This window comes from Amphiura filiformis, unplaced genomic scaffold, assembly GCF_039555335.1.
Source record: "Amphiura filiformis unplaced genomic scaffold, Afil_fr2py scaffold_49, whole genome shotgun sequence".
In the NCBI taxonomy this organism is placed as follows: Eukaryota; Metazoa; Echinodermata; class Ophiuroidea; order Amphilepidida; family Amphiuridae; genus Amphiura; species Amphiura filiformis.
Window position 1 is genome coordinate 281,752 of NW_027305513.1, and position 19,055 is coordinate 300,806.

The 19,055-nt window shown below is 37.8% G+C and overlaps 1 protein-coding gene across 2 annotated transcripts in view; it reads left to right on the plus strand.

The window, feature by feature from the left end:
* LOC140144323 (xylosyltransferase 1-like) overlaps positions 1-19,055 on the plus strand; it is a 221,606-nt gene that overhangs the window by 117,495 nt on the left and 85,056 nt on the right. For both annotated transcript variants that reach the window (XM_072166147.1, XM_072166148.1), the window contains exon 4: positions 746-915. In XM_072166147.1, coding sequence (XP_072022248.1) covers positions 746-915 — 170 coding nt within the window. The remainder of the gene's footprint in view (positions 1-745; positions 916-19,055) is intronic.

A 19,055-nucleotide genomic window follows, 5' to 3' on the forward strand; every position in this document is an offset into this window, starting at 1 on the left:
TTTATATCATCTCTCATTGATAATAAAAAAAAATTAGTGGACTGAGTGTCATATTTTGTCATACTGAGAATGTAACACTGTGCAATTTTGTTTTTACTGCCAGGCCTCTTTTAGCTGTAGATATTGGTATGATCAATAAAAATAGTTTTCTTTTTGTGAACTTTGAGAACTTTTATGATTTCTAAATGGTTGTCGGCCTGTTTCTGACGTCTGTCTGTCTTGCATGTCTATCTGCTTTTTATTAATTTTCTTTTCTGAGACAACTTATTCATCTTTCACTATAATTAAAGACAGATAAAAAGAATTTATCGCGTCTGATGTCACTGTCAATTACGATCCTTTGGTTTACACATGTTAATACCGCGTAAAAGGAAGACCGATCTATCTGGTGCTGATCGGAGAAAAGGAATAGCAGCAAATGGCGAAAAACATGTACTTTTACAAGGCAAAAAGCAGCTTTTCTAGGCATTGTTGACATGGTGCCTTTGCCAAAAAGGTTTCCTACTATAAAGACCTAACTTTTGAGATGGTTTGCATGTTTGAAGGTGCAAAATTAACAATAAGGCGCCCGGTTATACCGTCGCGTTCACCAAGTCATCATCACGACACTTGTAAACAAACCGTGCTCGAATTTGATTGACAGATGACGTCTGACGCGATAAATTCTTTTTATTTCTGTCTTTAATTATAGTATTAGTATAGATGAAAATTGACATTTTGGTAATCTCATTGTTTATTCTTGCAGGCAAAGCTACAACTCAAATAGAAAATGATGCAATTTACAAATATGCCGATACCAGCAGTATACGAATTGTCTATGTGTTAGTCGTACACGGGAGGGCGCTGCGTCAAGTCAGGAGGCTCATCAAACTTTTGTACCATAAAAATCACTACTTCTATATACATGTGGATGTGGTAAGTATCATGTGAACAGGATTTTGTTTTTCACAGGTGCCGTTGATATTTCAGATTGCCAGCTAGGAGTAGCACTGGCTCAGTCACTATGGACCACAATAGCCTCATCCCAATGGCATAGTCCAATAACCTCAATTAGGCCTACATAATCATAGTGCAAAATTTGACCTCAAGTTGCAGAGTATGAGTTTTTGTACTCAAATTTTCAAAGGTCATTCAATGAATGTACAAATGTATTGGGGTTTAAGAACTGTGCCCATGATAGATGAGCATGTTGTGGATCCTAGTGAGTGCCATGTGACAACCCTTTTAACATGGAGTCTAAACTTTGGTTCGCCTCAAGTTTGGTAGTACTTTGCAAATGTGCCGACAAACCACCCATGTATACATGGCTGTGTGCGTATACACTCAATTTAATACTGTGACCAGCAAAATACGACCAGGAAATATGCACCAATGTCACTACCAAACTTGAAGCGAACCAAAATATATATGGAAGACAAGACCTTAATCTTCCACACAGGGAGTGCGAATTTCAAATGGAGTCACCCATTTAGGTAACCCAAGTAGTAGTGATTGTAACCATCATACATGTTTTGTATGTTTAAAGATATTCCCACAACCCAATGGGGTTTCTGACCTTGTATGTCTGGCTTTTGTACACATGTAGTACAGTTGAGCATACCTTGCATTGGAATTGTGTGCAAATATCTGGTGTTTTCATCCTATTATTTAACATTCAAAACATCGAGACTTAGGAATAAAATTAATGCAGTGGGACAATATGAATGTTTCCTGTAAGAAAATCAAATATCATTCCTAAGTCTCAACTATCAGCTGATTGGCTGCAGTTTTAAAATTACCATTTTGTGTGTGTGGCAATGGGGACTTTGCCTTTAAAATTAGGTTATATTGATCAAATTTCCCAAGCATAGTGCATTGTAGGAATGCCTTTAAGCCTCCTCTGATAAGTCTACACACTGGCATAATCACTCTGTCAGGACTTGGCGTATCCCTCTCAAGCCCTAGAATGAATTTGCAGCTTATACAGGTGTCTATGTAGAAGGCTTAGATTTTGCCCCCTCTTACACTGCACCTCCCCTCCCCTGTTGATGCTCGATTACAAAAAGGCTATTTACACCACTGAGAGCACATCATGGACATTGTGTCTGTGCCATTATACATACACAATCCTGTATCAGTCCACAATGGGCTGGCTGTGTAATCACCAATCCAACCATATTATTAGATAGAATGGCCATTTCGTGGCATTTTTTTGTAATGTGGATTCTTTTTTTGTTAACAGTTTATCTTGGCTACAAATCCAATTGAAAGTAGACTTGTAATATATTGGATTTCTCCTGATTTAATAGAGCTAGCAGGTGGAATCCTTTGAAGCACAAGTCCATTAGATTCAGAGTGGATTTCCACGATGCACTCGATGAAACCGGCTCCGTTTGGGAGTTGTTTATTCGTCATCCTTGCAGTGGTCCGGAATTAATACCATGACATTGTGGATTAGCGAAGCTTTATTTCAGCTAAACAGTCAAGCAAAATAAATTGATTTCAAGTTTGCATGGATGGGTGCATGTATGTGTGTATGTCAAAGCATGTAAAAATTAGATGAGGGCATCACATCCATTACTGTGAGCGAATATGACAATGTGTTACTATCTGGTTTACTATCTCCACAGATTTGAGAATTAATGCTTTGCATGCTATAGTCATAGGTTTCAACATAAAAAGTCCCAAGTTTTGAGATATTGTCTCAAAATATCAAGAGCTGTCTTAAGAACCATTGAACCAATACTAGGCTTGTTTGTACTCATTTTAATGCATGTTTCATGGTGATTCCAAATATGGTCATGAAAATTTACATAAATTCTGAAATTTTTGAACTTATCTGAAGTTGACACCCACGTGGAGAAGGTTAAAGCACTGGTGCCTGGTATTTTGATTATGAGGTCTGTATTTTGAACAGAATCTGTGAAAAATCTGTCATTGATAAAAAAATTTTTACAGAGACTATTTTTGTTAAATTTAGGAATGAATCGGAGATGTGGGTTGAGGCCAAACTTTTTGAATGACCCTGATTCGCATTGATTAAAATTGTTGAGAAAATATTGAAATGTTTAAAATTACCCTTATTCCAACAAAGATAACGATTTCAGTTTGTTTTTATCGGAGTGTTGTTAAGGTGGTCATAATAAATCAAATGATTTCAGTGATTTGTAATTTGCTTGCAAGGTTGTATGTATAAGTATTACCCTTACTCCGACAAAGATAATGATTTCCGCCTTGTTTTTGATCAGAGTTCCTCTGCTTTCATGTGTATTTGTTCAATCACATCTATGAAAACATATCAGTGTTAAACTTTGTTTTCATACTCGTGATACATGCCTTTAAACCATCTCTCTGACACCGTCTTAAAAATGAAAAGAAAACAAACACTCCACGGTAATCGATGGTGAAAACACTTGCCTCAAGTGTGAGTATACAAGAAGAAATGGTTACAAAAAAAAAGAACATGATTGTGTGCAGCCTTGAAGAAATCAATGCTCCTTCATTTTATCCTGGCTCTGTTTGAATATGTGCCCAATGGCCCGTCTTTCATGATGAGAGTTGGAATTGATCGGTTGGCATTGAACTGTCCCGTCTTTAGGAATTGCAGTTTCTTGATATATTTTTTTTCCTTTTCATTAGAAATACAAGGTTTCTCCCATTATCATTGCTATAAAATATTTCTTCAAATTACTCCCTATTCCAGAAAAAAAGAACTAATGTTTTTGGATTATGTCTTCATACAAGTCTTTGGGCTTGATTGTCACAGCATACAAAAAAACATCCTAAAAACACATGTTTTTGGCATTTATTTCCAAAAATTGACCAAAATATTAAAATTTGATTTCCATATTTGCTCGTTGGAACTAACTAAAGGATTATGATTTAGGCCTAAAAAAAAATTGTTTGATTGGCGTAACATGAAACCATTTCACTCGTTTTTAAATTTATAATTAAATATGCTACAAAGATTTCCACTTTTTTTTACAGTACTGGTACATGTTCAAAATGTGCGAAATATTGCAGTTTTTGGTTCAGGCAAATTAAAAGCCACAAATCTTCTGATAAATGATGAGTTTGGAAATTGTTTTGACAGAAAAAGGGGTCAGCCTGATGTTGGTAAAAATGTTACCTGATACACTTCCCATAATGCATTTCTCCCATTTCAATTTTCTGTATTGATATGCTATCTGGTGCTACATTAAGGCCAAAAAAAATTGTTTGTTTGTCCATAGAGGCTTATGAAACAGTTGGGTCGGTAGGTCGGATTTTTTTTTTTAAATTTTTTTTTTACAGATATTGCACTTGAAACTGACAATTTGAAGACTGGTAAATAAGTCAAAACACACAGCACTTTACTGGTTTAACTCTTGAGATGGTTCTGCATGTTATACTGTTCATTTTCTTTACATTTTCTTTCTTTAAATTTATACTAACCACTGTTTTATACGATGTCCCATCGATGCCAAAAAAAAAATCAAAAATCAAAAAAAAAAAAAAATAACAAAAAAAAAAAAAATTTACAAAAAAAAAAGAGGCACGGTCGGGACCAGGGTACACGATCAGTCGGACGTGGACAAACAAACAATTTTTTTTTTTTTTTTTGGCCTAATCAGTAGTGACAAAATGTACTTCAATGAACACAGCTCATACAGATCTTGTAAATTATGTTTATTTCTTTACTATCAACCAAGGGTGAAATTAAGCGGGAGATGGGAGCCGTTTGGCCCCCAGAAACTCTGCAATGGCCCCTGGTTCCATCTCATTTGTAGTTGACCAGGAGACACTTTTCTCACAAAACTGGCCCCATGGATAGTGAACCAAAAATATCAAATTTTAAAGGAAACAGTGCTTATTTAACCCATCCAGCATTATCAGCATATCTTTATTTTTATTGGCCCTTTGGTAATCGGAAGTGGCCCCTGGTTTCTTCATATCTTGGTGAACCAGGGGCCACTTTTTTCTGCCCAAGTGGCCCCTGGTTCAAGCTCTGTTATTTTCACCCTTGCTATCAACCCATGTTTAGCCAGTCTATTCTCAAAATGAAAACAAAGGGAATCTTAACAAAGTAATGGGAATGTTATTTGATGAAATGAGGGAATTTATCATGTTGCAATGGATTCTGGTAAGGGTATGATATCTTCTGGATGCTGCTCAAGCGAATAGACACATGGATTAATGGTTAATGTTTCTTATGCAAACTGCAAGAAAGCTTAAGTAATAGCATTAATGTATAACATGACAGTAATGAGGTCTGTATGTGACATTGATTGAATTAGAGTGTTGTCTAGGGGCATAGGCAATTCATCATTGCTATGATATTTATTGATAGCATTGTCACAGTTAATCAAACTTGTTGGAAGTAATTATGGTAATACTAGAAAGTGATGAATTGGCGTACATTTTTTAAAAGCAGTGATGGACAGGTATTGTTAGTCTGTGCTACAGACCTTATAACTATATTATCTATAGAAAGAGAAACTACTGGGTACCACTCACAGAAACCAAACGGGAACGCTTTGTGGCACAATGTTGCGACTTTGATGCTCTATAGAGGGCGCTCCACGGTTGAAGAGCTTTACAAATGCACCTCACATAACATGCATGTGCATTCTCTTGGTCGGGCTGACATCACAAAGGGGAAATAGCCTTGTAAAACCAGTGTGCGCATGTACAGTTCCCTTTCTTGAGCTGGTTGCTATCTGTGGCAGCTTGTGCAAAGGGGACGAAGGGGACAATGTTCCCGGATGTCCGACCGAGTGAATACTGCCACACCCACATCCATACAGAGGGCATCCACATTGATAGTTTTCACTATATCAAGGACCTGCAACCATGGATGTTAACATTTTTTGTGCAGACACCCCTACACACATATTTCTCATGCAAGTCCTCGTTTGCCAATGTTTACATCCCTACACAAGTACACCCCCACACTGCAGTTCACGTTTGGAATAGCCTACCAGATGGAGTAGTCAGAGATGTAACTGACAATGGCGCTCCATCCTGGCCTTCAAGAGCAGAGTGCGTAAGCATCTCCTTTCATGTGTCTGATGCTTAAGTTACTGTACCCCTTCACTCTTGTTGTTCCTAAGCTGCTGTGGACCACTGATTTGCCCATGTGGTTGTCTTTTATAGTGCCTTTTATAGGTGTATAAGTTCTTGACTTGTGTCACTCCTCATGGGCTATTGTTCACTGTAGCATTTTATTTTTAAAAATATCACACACACATACACTACCAGATTCCTATTGCTGCCATCCCAGAGGTACACTGCTGCCTAGCTACTTCATTGTTACTCTAGAGGGTACCCTAGAGTACACACATCGGAATCATGTGTACAGTACCCGGGCCACATAATTGGTACTGCACTGGTACTTAAGGCTGTGACCTATCGGGTAATGAGCGTATTCGGTACCCGAGGTAAATTTCGGGGGTAACGGTACCCGTATCAAACGTTTAAAAAAAAAAAAAAAAAAAAGTGTAGTGTCCCTGGACCTAGAGCTAAACGCTAGGATCATTCCTGGTTCACTTATTCAAAAAAAAAAAAAAAATGTAGGCCTATGTGTTTTGAATAAATTTGTACTCATGTCATACTCTATTAATGATTTCAAAATGGATACAAATTTTGAAATCATTAAAAGAGTATGACATGAGTACAAATTTATTCAAAACACATAGGCCTACAATTTTGTTTTTGAATAAGTCAACAATGAATGATCCTAGCATTTAGCTCTAGGTCCAGGGACACTACAAAGCCGAAAAAATAAATAAAAAAAAAAATTATTTTTTTAATTCGGGTAATCCGTAAATGGAATTTGTATCTGGGTAGGGAAAAAACGGGCGGGTACCCGAATATCCGGGCTTGAGTCACTGCCTTACTGGTACTACAGAGTAGTTACAAAGTAGGCAGCAGTATACCTCTGGGGGTGGCAGCAATAGGTTATCTGACATGCACTTGAACACAGAAATGTAAGATTGATCAATTAATTGTTCCCACTCTGTATTTTCCAATGATGTCCCTGGATGGATAGAGGAATTGATGATAGCTCTATGTATGTATTCAGCAGAGAGTTGATATTCTTGAGAGGGCACTCTATTCACGTGGTTTCTTTTCCAACGCTAAAAGATCACGAATTTTGGTGGTTTGCAAATAAAAAGTGTCCGCACTATCGATTGATTACGTAACTGTTATAAATAATTTATTAGGTTTTTCAATGCAATCGCCTCGACCCATTAATACATATTATCTGTACTAGAGTTGATACCCGTATGCGTAAATGATTATTAAGCTCAATATGCCCATATGCATAACAGCAACATAGCCGGACCCACATGACCTTTGACCTGTTTGATGCCCTTTGACCTCGGATGACAATTAATTAATTCATTCATTTATGTATTTATTTAACTGACCATTTCTTTCTTCAGTTAAAGGGTTTTATAATACAATCACCAGCATAAAGTGGTATAGGTCTAATCCTAGGGACTTTTATTTAATACCATAGCCTGATTCCTCAGATTTATTTTAAGTTTAAGCCCAATCCAGCTGATAGGGTACTGTTTCACCCCGTTGACCCCTTTTGACATTTGACCCTGGATGACCTGTTGGATGACCTTTGACCTCAGATGACATCACTTATTTACCGGTAATTAATTAAATCAATTAATTTATATATTTTATTGTTTTACTGACTACACTTTCTTTCTTCCTTCATTTAATGGGTTAATATAAAACCCACATTGGCTTTGTACTTTTATAGCAAGAGTTGGTATATTGTGCAAGGCCTATACATGTATCAGCTTGATCATAGCATATCATCAGAGCTATTTATAGATTAACCGAGAGGGCATTCAGGGTGCAATACCATACTGTGGATTTTGGATAAAACAAACAAAAAATCACGTTTTCGCCGATTTTGAGCCCAACTCTTTACCGATCTCAACCGAATGTGACCTCCGCATTCCCCTCACATCAAGGATTCCACCCACCGAGTTACAGCCCAATCGGACCAAGTTTAAAATTTGACCTTTGACCTTCGACCTCCGATTTCGACCAAAGGTAGCTTACGACACTCCCGTATTTTCCTGCATCCCCGTGCGAATTTGGCGAGGCTGGGATCAAAACTGACGGAGCCTTTTACCCACATACACACATACATACATACATACACGCATACACGCAACATAAGGCAAATTATAGTAAGATTATCAAAGTACTTGGAATAGCAATCCGGTGAGTTCACTGAACTACGCCCTAATACTGATGGCGTTTTAATGGCGTTTAATGGCGTTTAATGGCGCTAATCCTCTCCATACACAGATGAACAAATACAATAGATGAAGGTCAACACGTATGACCTCCTATGTGACATGTTATATGTGATGTACAAAAACCTGAATATCATAAAGATCAGTATTCGTTTGTGCATATGAACTGCACATTTACGTTGCTAGATATTACTCATTATATATAATGACAAATATTGGTATTATGACAATACGGTATATACATTGTATATAAAACGACTAATAGATCCTACTATCATGGCGTCAGGTCAATGTTCATCATACCCGTATGTTTCTTAAAATTCATTCATATTTGAGACAAATTGCTGTGCCAATTTTATTGGTGCACAAGTAGATCCGTGTTTTTTAATTTTCATTTCCTTTTAATGAAAGAATTAAGGTTTTCCACTGCACGGTGGCCACAAGGGTGATACTAATTTTAATGCTATATTTTCAAAACGAATACGTGCTCGGTTGGCTCTATAGCGATTTCACAGAAAAGGTATTTCTAGTGCAATGCAGCGTCGGACTCTAGCTGAGAGCGTAGCCTAAGTCAAAACAAAAAAAAAAAAAGGGCTCTCCATACACAAATGAACAAACACAAAGGAGGGTAGTCTCCTCCGTGACCGGCTTGATTTCGATGGAGCGGAACCAAATTGGCTGCGGAGGAGACGGGTCATTTTTCCATGCAAATTTTTCAGTGTCAGCCGCCTGGTATTCAGCTGTCTCTATGTCACATCAACTCATCAATTGGGGTCTATTTTTGCTTCGCTTTGTCATGCGTATTGTTTATTTTGAATGAACATACAATGTGATGTGGTTTGTTCACTGAATGTATAACTCATAGGCAGAAATCCCAGGGATGGGGTTAAATTCCCCAATATATTGATAAAGGCGGATGGATGGTCCATATAATCATCCCCCAATGTTGATGCCTGTATGTGGATTTCTGACCAAATTATCCATTTTAACCTAAAAAGTGCACATTTTTACACTCTTCATGCAAATATGTTCACTTTTGCACCATATTTCATCATTTTAGCTTCAATATGGCAAAATATTTCCCATGCTTTGCACGCATTTGTGACAAAAACTTATTCTGTCGCCAAAAGGTGATGGATTCACTATTCTTCAAGAATTGTTTCCCCCATCCCCCTAATGTCAAAAAGAAATCTACGCCACTGGTATAACTTCTTTTAAACTGAAAAAGGGTTGACATACTTTTAAGTAAAAAAAAAAAAACGAAAACATTGAGTCTGGCATAATTGCCTCCAGGAAGGACACTCAGTGCTGTGAGCTGAGGTGATGTACACTTTTTGGATCTCATACACATAGATACAAGACAGGCCTGAAGCCAAATCTAGGTCATACAGGCAAGAGCACGAAGCTGATGTTGCATTTACTAGCTCAACACATTGCGGGGCACATTGCCATACCTCAATGCATAGGTATTTCCTAACTGCTTTTGATACCTGTTTGTTGTACATTAAAGTGACGATCAGGGAATTACTTTTTTATCTTTCCACTTTTTTTTATCTTTCCACACGATCAGGGAATTACTTAACCAAAACACCTGGAAATGCTTCAAAATTCAAATTTTATATATAATAAGCCCTGCACATGACGTGACATACAATATAACACAAGGGCGTAGCCAACTTTAAAAAAATTCTTGGGGGCAAAGACGACAAAAGGTTTCCGGTTGCATCATTTTGACCTAGTATTATTGATCCCGGGTTAGGACATACAATAGCAGGTTTTTTTAGAGAGATTGTACTTGTATTAAAATCTTCTAACTTCCAAAAAAGACTGTGTTGGGACGATGTGCATGCGTAGCACACAAAAAAGTAGTATTTTACATTATTTTGGAACAGTCCATTGTGTTAGAGCAATATAAGCACTTTTATTGAATAGATCAAGCTGAATGCATACACTGCATGAGTTACTCTTCTTCCTTTATGTAATTTAATTTACTGACATTTTACTCCGAAATACAAATGTATCATGCAAATTCGTTTGGACATTTTATCAGATATACTGGGTGGATTTGGCATAAATGTTTGAGTAATCCAATCTGGGGGGAAATTAGAAAGGTGAGGTTAGTGTCTCGCTTAGACGCTTACAATGTTATTCAACTCTCTCTCGCAATCTCTTTCTCTCCCTCCCCTTGTCTCTTATTGTCTGTATGGTCTCTCTCTTTGCCACCATTTTTCTCTTCTCTTTTACCCTGACTCTGCCTTTGTGTATCTCCCCATTTTACCCTCTCTCTCCGAGACTCTTTCTCTCAGAACTCTTGCCCCCAGTTATAACCCAAAATCACAAAAATTTGATCCCCTCAATTTTTGAAAGTGAGAGATATGATAATGCCTATGTCAGCTGATAGAAGCCCTCCCCCACTTCTACTTCACATTTGTACATTTCTTGCTGGTAATTTGCTTGAAGTATCTCAGATTTTGTTTTGCATAATTGGCCATACCCATGTCCCCGCTGTGTAATGTTGCCCTATACCCCCTATAATCAAACATGATGTTTCAGCATATTTAGAGAGGAACTTCACAATGTCGCCTCAGTGATAAATGTCCCCACAAAGTCAGTGAGAGAGTCTGTGAGATGTCCCCACTCCCCACAATTACAAGACTTTCTCTAGTGTCTTTTTCTCCTCTATATTTCTGTCCTGCCCGTCTCTGTTTCTCGATCCTTCTCTCTGAGATTCTCTCTATTTCTCTACCCATCTCAATCGCACTCACTGTTAGGCAAACTGGTCCCGACTGTGTCTTTTTTTTTCTTTTTTTTTAAATTTTTTAAATTTTTTTAAAATTTATTTATTTTTTGGATTTTTTTTTTTTTTTTAATTTTTAATTTTTTTTTTGGCATCGATGGGACACCGTATAAAACAGTGGTTAGTATAAATTTAAAGAAAGAAAATGTAAAGAAAATGGACAGTATAACATGCAGAACCATCTCAAGAGTTAAACCAGTAAAGTGCTGTGTGTTTTGACTTATTTACCAGTCTTCAAATTGTCAGTTTCAAGTATCTAAAAAAAAAAAAAAAAATCCGACCTACCGACCCAACTGTTTCATAAGCCTCTATGGACAAACAAACATTTTTTTTTTGGCCTTATCTTGATTCCATATTGGTTATAATTTCATTTGTTCTAGCAGTATGAAAAGGATATAGCTATTTTGAGTAGGAGTTCATTTTTCAAGACCAAATGAAAAAAGTTTTTCTGCTGACAGTTTCGCCAGAAACCTTCAGGCTTTCTGAAAGCGTTGATGATGTTATTGATCCATCTACTCAGAGATCTCCAAGCAGATGGATCAATAACATCATCAACACTTTGAGAAAGCCAGAAGGTTTCTGCCAAACCTGTCAGCAGAAAAACATTAGTTTTTCATTTGGTCTTGACAAATGAATTCAAAATAGCTGATTAATTAACAGACCTGATGAAATTCTTTAATCATGAAAAGGGGCTAGCATAATGCAAGTTCACTTATCATTGGAAGGAAATTTCTTATTGTTTGCTTGGATTAAAGAAAATATCACTTGTGTGCATGGAAAAGGTATAACAGAATTTTGCAATTCTGTATACAAATCACTGTTGGTAACCCACGCTTTAGAAAGGGTGGGTTTGAGAGGTCCACAAAATGCTTAAAAGGGTGGGTTTGAAAAATTTCTTGTTAAAATGTGTGTCTAAATATAAAGGGTGGTCACTGATAAAAAGGGTGAGTTTAGAAGTCAATAATTGCAATTTCAAAACTTACTTTAATTTCCGATTGAATGACACTAAATGAAACACGAAAAAACATTGAAATCCCATTCTGTAGTGTTTGGTCATCTAAAACTTCCAATATGTTATTCTCTTTGGATGCAAATCTGCACCTCCTGGACCACCATAACCACTTATCTATGATTAGTAACCATGCTTAGAAAGGGTAGGTTTCGGAGTTTTGGTATAAAGGGTATAAAATAAAAAAGGGTGGGTTTGAAATAAAAAGGGTGGGTTTGTATCACCACTGCCAACTATGCAAATAATTAGTGGTATGATGCATTATTAATGTGACTCTTATAGTACAATACCAATCTAATACAATACCAATTAAAAATTTGTTTCTTAATTGGTTTCTATATAACAAGTAAAGTAAAGTTTTTCCATTGGTAAGAAACAGCTGATAAAACTTTTGTATGAAAGGTCATAAAGTTCATAAAGACTGATCAGTTGTTCAGATCTATAGAGTCTGTATGTACCACATAGGGATACAAGAATCCTCAGAATTCTGTGCCACCAACATTGTATCTGTCTGGCACAAAAAAAATCCCATTAGCTACAAATTGTCATAAACACCATGTTGCAAAATATTGTTCTGTGAGTGCTGCATGATGGGACTATAACAGTAGCTGCCTTTTAACTTTTGCTAGTCCTAAAATTAGCATGGTTAGAGCCAGGCCCATGGTGGGGTGGGGGTGGGAGGGTTTACAGATTTTCTAAATGCAGACCTTTTCAAAAGAAATCTTCATTCTGGCCAAAAGTAGACCTTTATCCCCTCTGCAACGGATTTTTGGATCCTTTTTTTCTACAATTTTCACAAAAAGTTAATTATTTGAGGTATATTTATCACAATATTTAATATTTTTGGCCTAATTTTGCTATTTTTTGACACACAGCGCAGATATTTTGTAGATTTATGGGGGGTTAGAGCCATGGCAAAAGTGCCACCATTTGATTATCAAAAACCAGCCAGTGGTGACTAGCATTTGTCCCATTTGTGGGACATTGTGATCAAAGGGAACTGGACTAGTTCTGCCTTTTTCTGGCTGGTGATGTTGCCAAATAGGCTTAGAAGTTAAAACTTACTTTATATACAAAATAATAGTTCATTTTTGTAAACTTATATGGTTGCAAGTTATGACAACAGTTGCTGAATTGAATAAATCATATTCCATTATAAATGATTTTAGTACAGCCGTTGTAGATACACTGTTCTTGAACACCCATTGATGAGGTGATATCTCGATTACAACGCGAGGCTGAGACCAGAAAACATCCGGTTTGTAATCTGAGATGTATTTAGACGTCAATCGATTCGGAAACCATGTGGATCCACGTGGATCGCTCGACACGGCAATCAGGGTAAAAGGTATATTGTTGGAGGGTGAATGCTTGCATACATGAATGCATACAACTGTCAGTTGGTATAGATGGGAAATCGTTATTAGCCAGGTTGCCACCTCGGATGTTGCTTGAGAGAGCGCAATTTTGATCCCAGCTATTAGTTTCTGTGTAGGACACAAAAGCCTGCTACGATATGGTATGCCAGGTTAATTGCTTGTTGTAAGTTGTAGACTGGTTTTATTGCCAATGGGCTATTCCACTTGAAATCTGTACACCCCATATGGAAGACATGACATTAATATCTCCCTCCCACACAGGGGGTGTAGGTTTCAAATGGAGTCACCCAGTCAGGTACTCTCTTTGTAAACTTTAGATTAAGGTAATGTCTTGATTGTCTTCCATTGGGGGTAAGCGCCAAATCCCAGACCGACGGGGCAATAATTGTGTGTAAAACCCCTGCCAAGTCCTAACCCCTGTTAGCCGGACAATTGCTGCAAACCCCAGTCTTTTGCCCTATCTAAAGTCCCCTCCCAAATTCCTGATTCTTTGGACTTGGTCAATGCCCTGAACAATGCCCGGCACATGCCCAGCCCTGTGGGGACAAAATTTGTGTCCAAAAGTGCTTGGCCATCCTCAGGTACCCAGGGTTCCTATTGACAAGTACATTATTGAATTATTTAACTAGCTGGGAGTAAGAACTCCGAAGGAAATTGGATGAGGTTCAAAAAGTAGCCCAATAAGGCCGGAAAGGCACTATGTAACAATCCGGTAGATACATGATCCGCCTGTCATGCTATAAGGTGGTCCGAGTTATTGATACATTATTGGTGTGCAATGTTTGTTTTCCTTAGGTGCCATGATCATATCTACTGGGTCTGTTGCATATCCGCAAGGCTTGTCATCCTGTCAGAATAACTCTCTTTCCAAAAGTGAAATGCAAAGTATACTTAAAAATCTTGTCAATTATTTGTAACTTTACTGACAAGTGCATACAAAGTTGTTATTGACTACAGGATTTGTATTTAGGGAAAAGTGTAGTGAGTGAGTATGTTACAGTTTCTATTGGAGTGAGTGAAAAGGAGAGTGAAATAGCAAATTAGTGAGCATGATTAGGTGATCGGATAGATCAATAAATAAATCAATCAAGCGCTTGCTTGATATATGAATGGTAGAGTGAGTGCTTAGTGTAGGAATAAGTGAGTGGACAAATATGTGAGTGAGTGTGAATGAGTCCAGTGAGTGGGGGTGTGATTGAGTGAGTGAGCGAGTGAATGATGGAGCGAGGGAGCCACTGTACGCTTTAACGCTTTAATGCATGACTGATTGAGTGGATGGATGTGTTAGTAAATCTGTAAATGTGCTGACAGACCTGTAGGTTGTCGGTTGAGCAAGTGAACGGGTAGACTACCCCGTAGTCCACTTGCCCATTGTGCATACTCTGGATATTAATCATATTGTATTTAAGCTTAAAACTCTGATTTAATTAATGTGTGCACAATTGATATATTTTCACATCTGATCAGTCACCCTACTTCCTCTGTTTGTTAGCTTCCCAAGTGGACTACTGACATTGCCTTGCGGTTAAGATTTTTAGGGACCGCTCATTATTTACAGGGGAGGGGAGGCCGGGAAAAATGTAGGGGGGCTATGTGATTTTCACTTTAACAAACAGGGGGGGGTTATGTGATTTTATTTTTCCTGATAGGGGGGGTCAGGTGAAATTTAATATTAAATAATTCGCTATGATTATGATTCACTACAATATTTACCTCATATTTGGCCATTTTAGCCACAAAAATGTCAATTTTTTCGCGCTTTGCGCGAATTTATTCCTGCACTATATTTTGAGTTTAGCTTCAATATGGCAACATTTTTGTGCGCTTCGCGCATTTGTGTCATGAACTTATTCTCTCACCAAAAGGTGCTGGATTCACATAATACTTCAAGAAATTTTTTCCAACCACCTCATGTCAAAAAGAAATCTACGCCACTGTTCATCAGCACATTAGCCATGGCAGGGTGGCAAGTCGGTTCCCTCCCCTGCTCAGTCGACAGATGTATTGTGACAAAACTTATGATTTGCATCTTCCTTTTGGTCTATTTTAGACCCTAAATTAACCCCATTTTGTTAGTATCAAAATGTCACATTGCTGCGCGCATTTATCTCAAACCATTCTGTGAGTAGATCTGCAAGACATGCCTTTGTAAATTCTGGTGTTTTTTTCATCTTGAACTTGAACACGAATCTCAAAAATGATAGTTATAATTCCATCCATTCTACAAGGGCGTAAATCGGGTGGGGGACAGGGGGACACGTCCCCCTCACTTTTTAAAGTGGGGGACACAATATCAAATGTCCCCCCACTTTTTGGTCCCCACCCCTAAAAAAAAGGAAAAGAGAGAAGAAAAAGGGAGAAAAAGAGAAGAGAAAGGGAGAAAAAAGAAGAGAACTTGTTAAATTGCATGTAATCATGGTAATTGAGTATGCCCATCACTGCCCATGCCTACAAAAAACCGCACAGTCGGTACCGGTGTAGGCCTGTGGTTATTTTAGGCATTGCGTGAAGGTGGGTGGGCCCATAAGCGTGTGAAAATTTCTGCGGGCCCGCCTATATGCAGGGCCTGTCACATTTTATCACCAAAAAAAAGTCAGTATTAAGACGGACTCAATGCTGTCAACATCAATCCATGCATGCTTTAGTAATTGTGAATCTCAAATCTCAAGTAAAATTTTGACAAAATGACTTCGATTGGACCTTCATTTTGTAAAATTTTCCAACGTCTGAAGGGGAACATCCCCCTCAGACACCTCCCCCCTTGTGTATATAGGCCTATGAACAAGTGGTCGCTAGGCTACACCCGCAGGCGCGGATTCAGGGGGCGGGTCATATAGGCCTATATCATATCAGTGGACCTTTGTAACATTTAAAATTTTGCAAATTGAGTTCAGACCCTTTTTTTGTTTAAGCAATGATTTAAATAGTGTTAAATATGATGCACCAAATGGCTTCAATTGGACCTTCATTTTGCAAAATTGTCCAACTTCTCAAGGTGGAACATCCCTCCTGACACCCCCTGCGTAGTGGGTAAACAAGTAGCCATTTTCGGTTCTGCTTTCGACATTTGCCAATTTATGTAATTTATAGGCCTACAATAACAGGGAAAACTTTTCCACGAAAGGCTTCATGGACCGTCATTTCACAACATTGTGGCTTTTTTAAACTAAAATTTTACACACTAATAGTGCCAAAATGGGCCACCAAATCGCTTCAATTAGGTATTCATTTTGAAAAAGTTTCTTACTTCTGAGGGGGCACATCCCCCTCAGACACCCTCTGCGTAGTGGCTAAACAAGTAACCATTTTAACTTCTGCTTTCCACATTGCCAATTTATGTAATTTACATGTATAGGCCTACAATAATTAATAGGGAAAACGTTTCTACGAAAGGCTTTGTGGACTGTCATTTCACAAATTTTTGGCTTTTTTAAACTAAAATTTTACACACTAATAGTGCCAAAATGGGCCAACAAATCGCTTCAATTAGGTTTTCATTTTGCAAAAGTTTCTTACTTCTGAGGGGGCACATCCCCCCTCAGACACCCCCCTGCGTCGCGCAAGCGCGACGCGATGGCCGCTTTGCAGCCATTTCCTAATGTATTTATTGATTTCCCCACTGTCAGTGTGTCCCCCACTTTCAAAAACGGATTTACGCCCCTGCCATTCTATAATGTAAATCATGAATGTTAGGGCAGCTCCTCTGATGCTTGGAAAAAGCATAAAACTTGTATACTGGATCAAAATACTGGGACTACAGTGTGTATATTAACCAAAAGTTGTGAAAGCCCTATATGCATCATCCTTTGGAATGATTTTAGGGCACATATTGTCCTCAATTTTGTTCATTTTAGCTTTTTTTTCGGCCCGCTTTGAGCGCACTTGTCCAAGTAATGTTCTTATAGTAGCAGATCAGTGGGACGATTTGGAAATTTTGCCCCCTGGACTCGGTGACTCCGATACATCTCTCATTGAATTTTAGCATTGAAATAGCATATTTTCTGGGGACAGCTTGGAAAAAACTTGGATTACAACTGTGGGGGAGAGGGGTGTCTTCTATACGAAGTTGCCATGCCCAGGGGCAATCCGGCCATGGTATACCAGCAAAGTCTATTTCTCGATGTGAGGGGGGGGGGGGGTTATGTATTTTTTTTGGCGGCAATAGGGGGGTTATGTAATTTTAGATGCTGCTAATAGGGGGGGTTGTGTAACTTTATGAACTCAATTTTGAAATCATCCCGGCCCCCCTCCCTTATAAATAATGAACGGTCCCTTAACACGGGACTCTATGGAGAGTTATGCCAATTTTTGTGTATTTGTGGTTAATGGACTGATAAACAAGTATGCTTGACAGTGTGTTTTTAGAGAGCAAAGTCCAGGGGGTAAAGTTCTGCTTACAATTCAAAGTTCATAGTCGAAATTTCGGGGGTCGCTATCAATAAACTGGTAGATTCCAAAATCAGAATTGTTCAGTATTAAAGTGAGCCGTTATAATTATGCAAGATAATGTTGCATTCAATTACTTTTATTGTCACTAATCGTCTGATATTTTTAACTCTTTATGACCATTTTACTATTGAATACTTTAATTTTAATAAACATCAGTATAATTTTGAGTTCAACGAAGGGTTCATCATGACTAATAATAACATATTTTAAATAAAATTCGACTATGGCATAGTCTAGTGAACGGGTGAAAGAATGAGAATAAATGAATGAGTACTGCAAGCCTATGGATATTTACATGAGTGGGTTGATGAATGATTGCGTGAAATTGTGTTAAATTTGGGCAAATATCTAGGTCTCAGGTATAAAATTGCGTAAAATTTTCATGGCAAACTGGTATAAACATGTGTCCACTTTAAGATGCACAGAGGCACATCCCTACCCAATCCAAAGTTGATTACCTTCTTGAGAAGAAGCAGGAGATCATAGACAATTGGGAGGAAAATAGGCAAATCAATTATAGTAATGTTTTAAAAATGAGCTTTTAGTTTGATCCATATTGCCAATAATATATCAGAATTGTATGAAGACCGCAATAAATATATAATGTGATTAAAATCAATCGTGTGCTTACAGCATTAGCAATTTAATTCTCATAAAGAGGTCTCTCAAAATAGAAATCCAAATTTCTTCTTTTTGATTCAAGCACATATTAATATATGTAGCCCAATTTCCAGGATTTGATGGATTCTTGTCAACTTTGCCTGCAAGGATTAATCTTAGAGAAGATAACTTGCCCTTCCCATAATCCTTTGCAACATGATACATCACCTCAGTTCATCAAGTGACACTTCTGTTACTTTGTACAGGCCCAATTTGTTTTCATGTTGAGAATATAGACTGGCAAAACATGGGTTGATAGTCATGAAATAAACACAATTTCAGGGTTCCCGCAGTCCTGGAAAGTCCTTGAACTTGAAAAGTCCTGGAAATTTGCACAAGGTCCTTGAAAGTCCTTGAAAATTGGAATTTTATCTAAAGTATAATTTTGACAAAATTTACAAGTGGAGAGGAGCTGTTACTTTCGTTAATACGTTCCGCAAGGAGAGCCGCATCATGATTTTTATGTTGTTGTAAGTCCTTGAAAATCATGCTTTTGGACCTTGAAAGTACTTGAA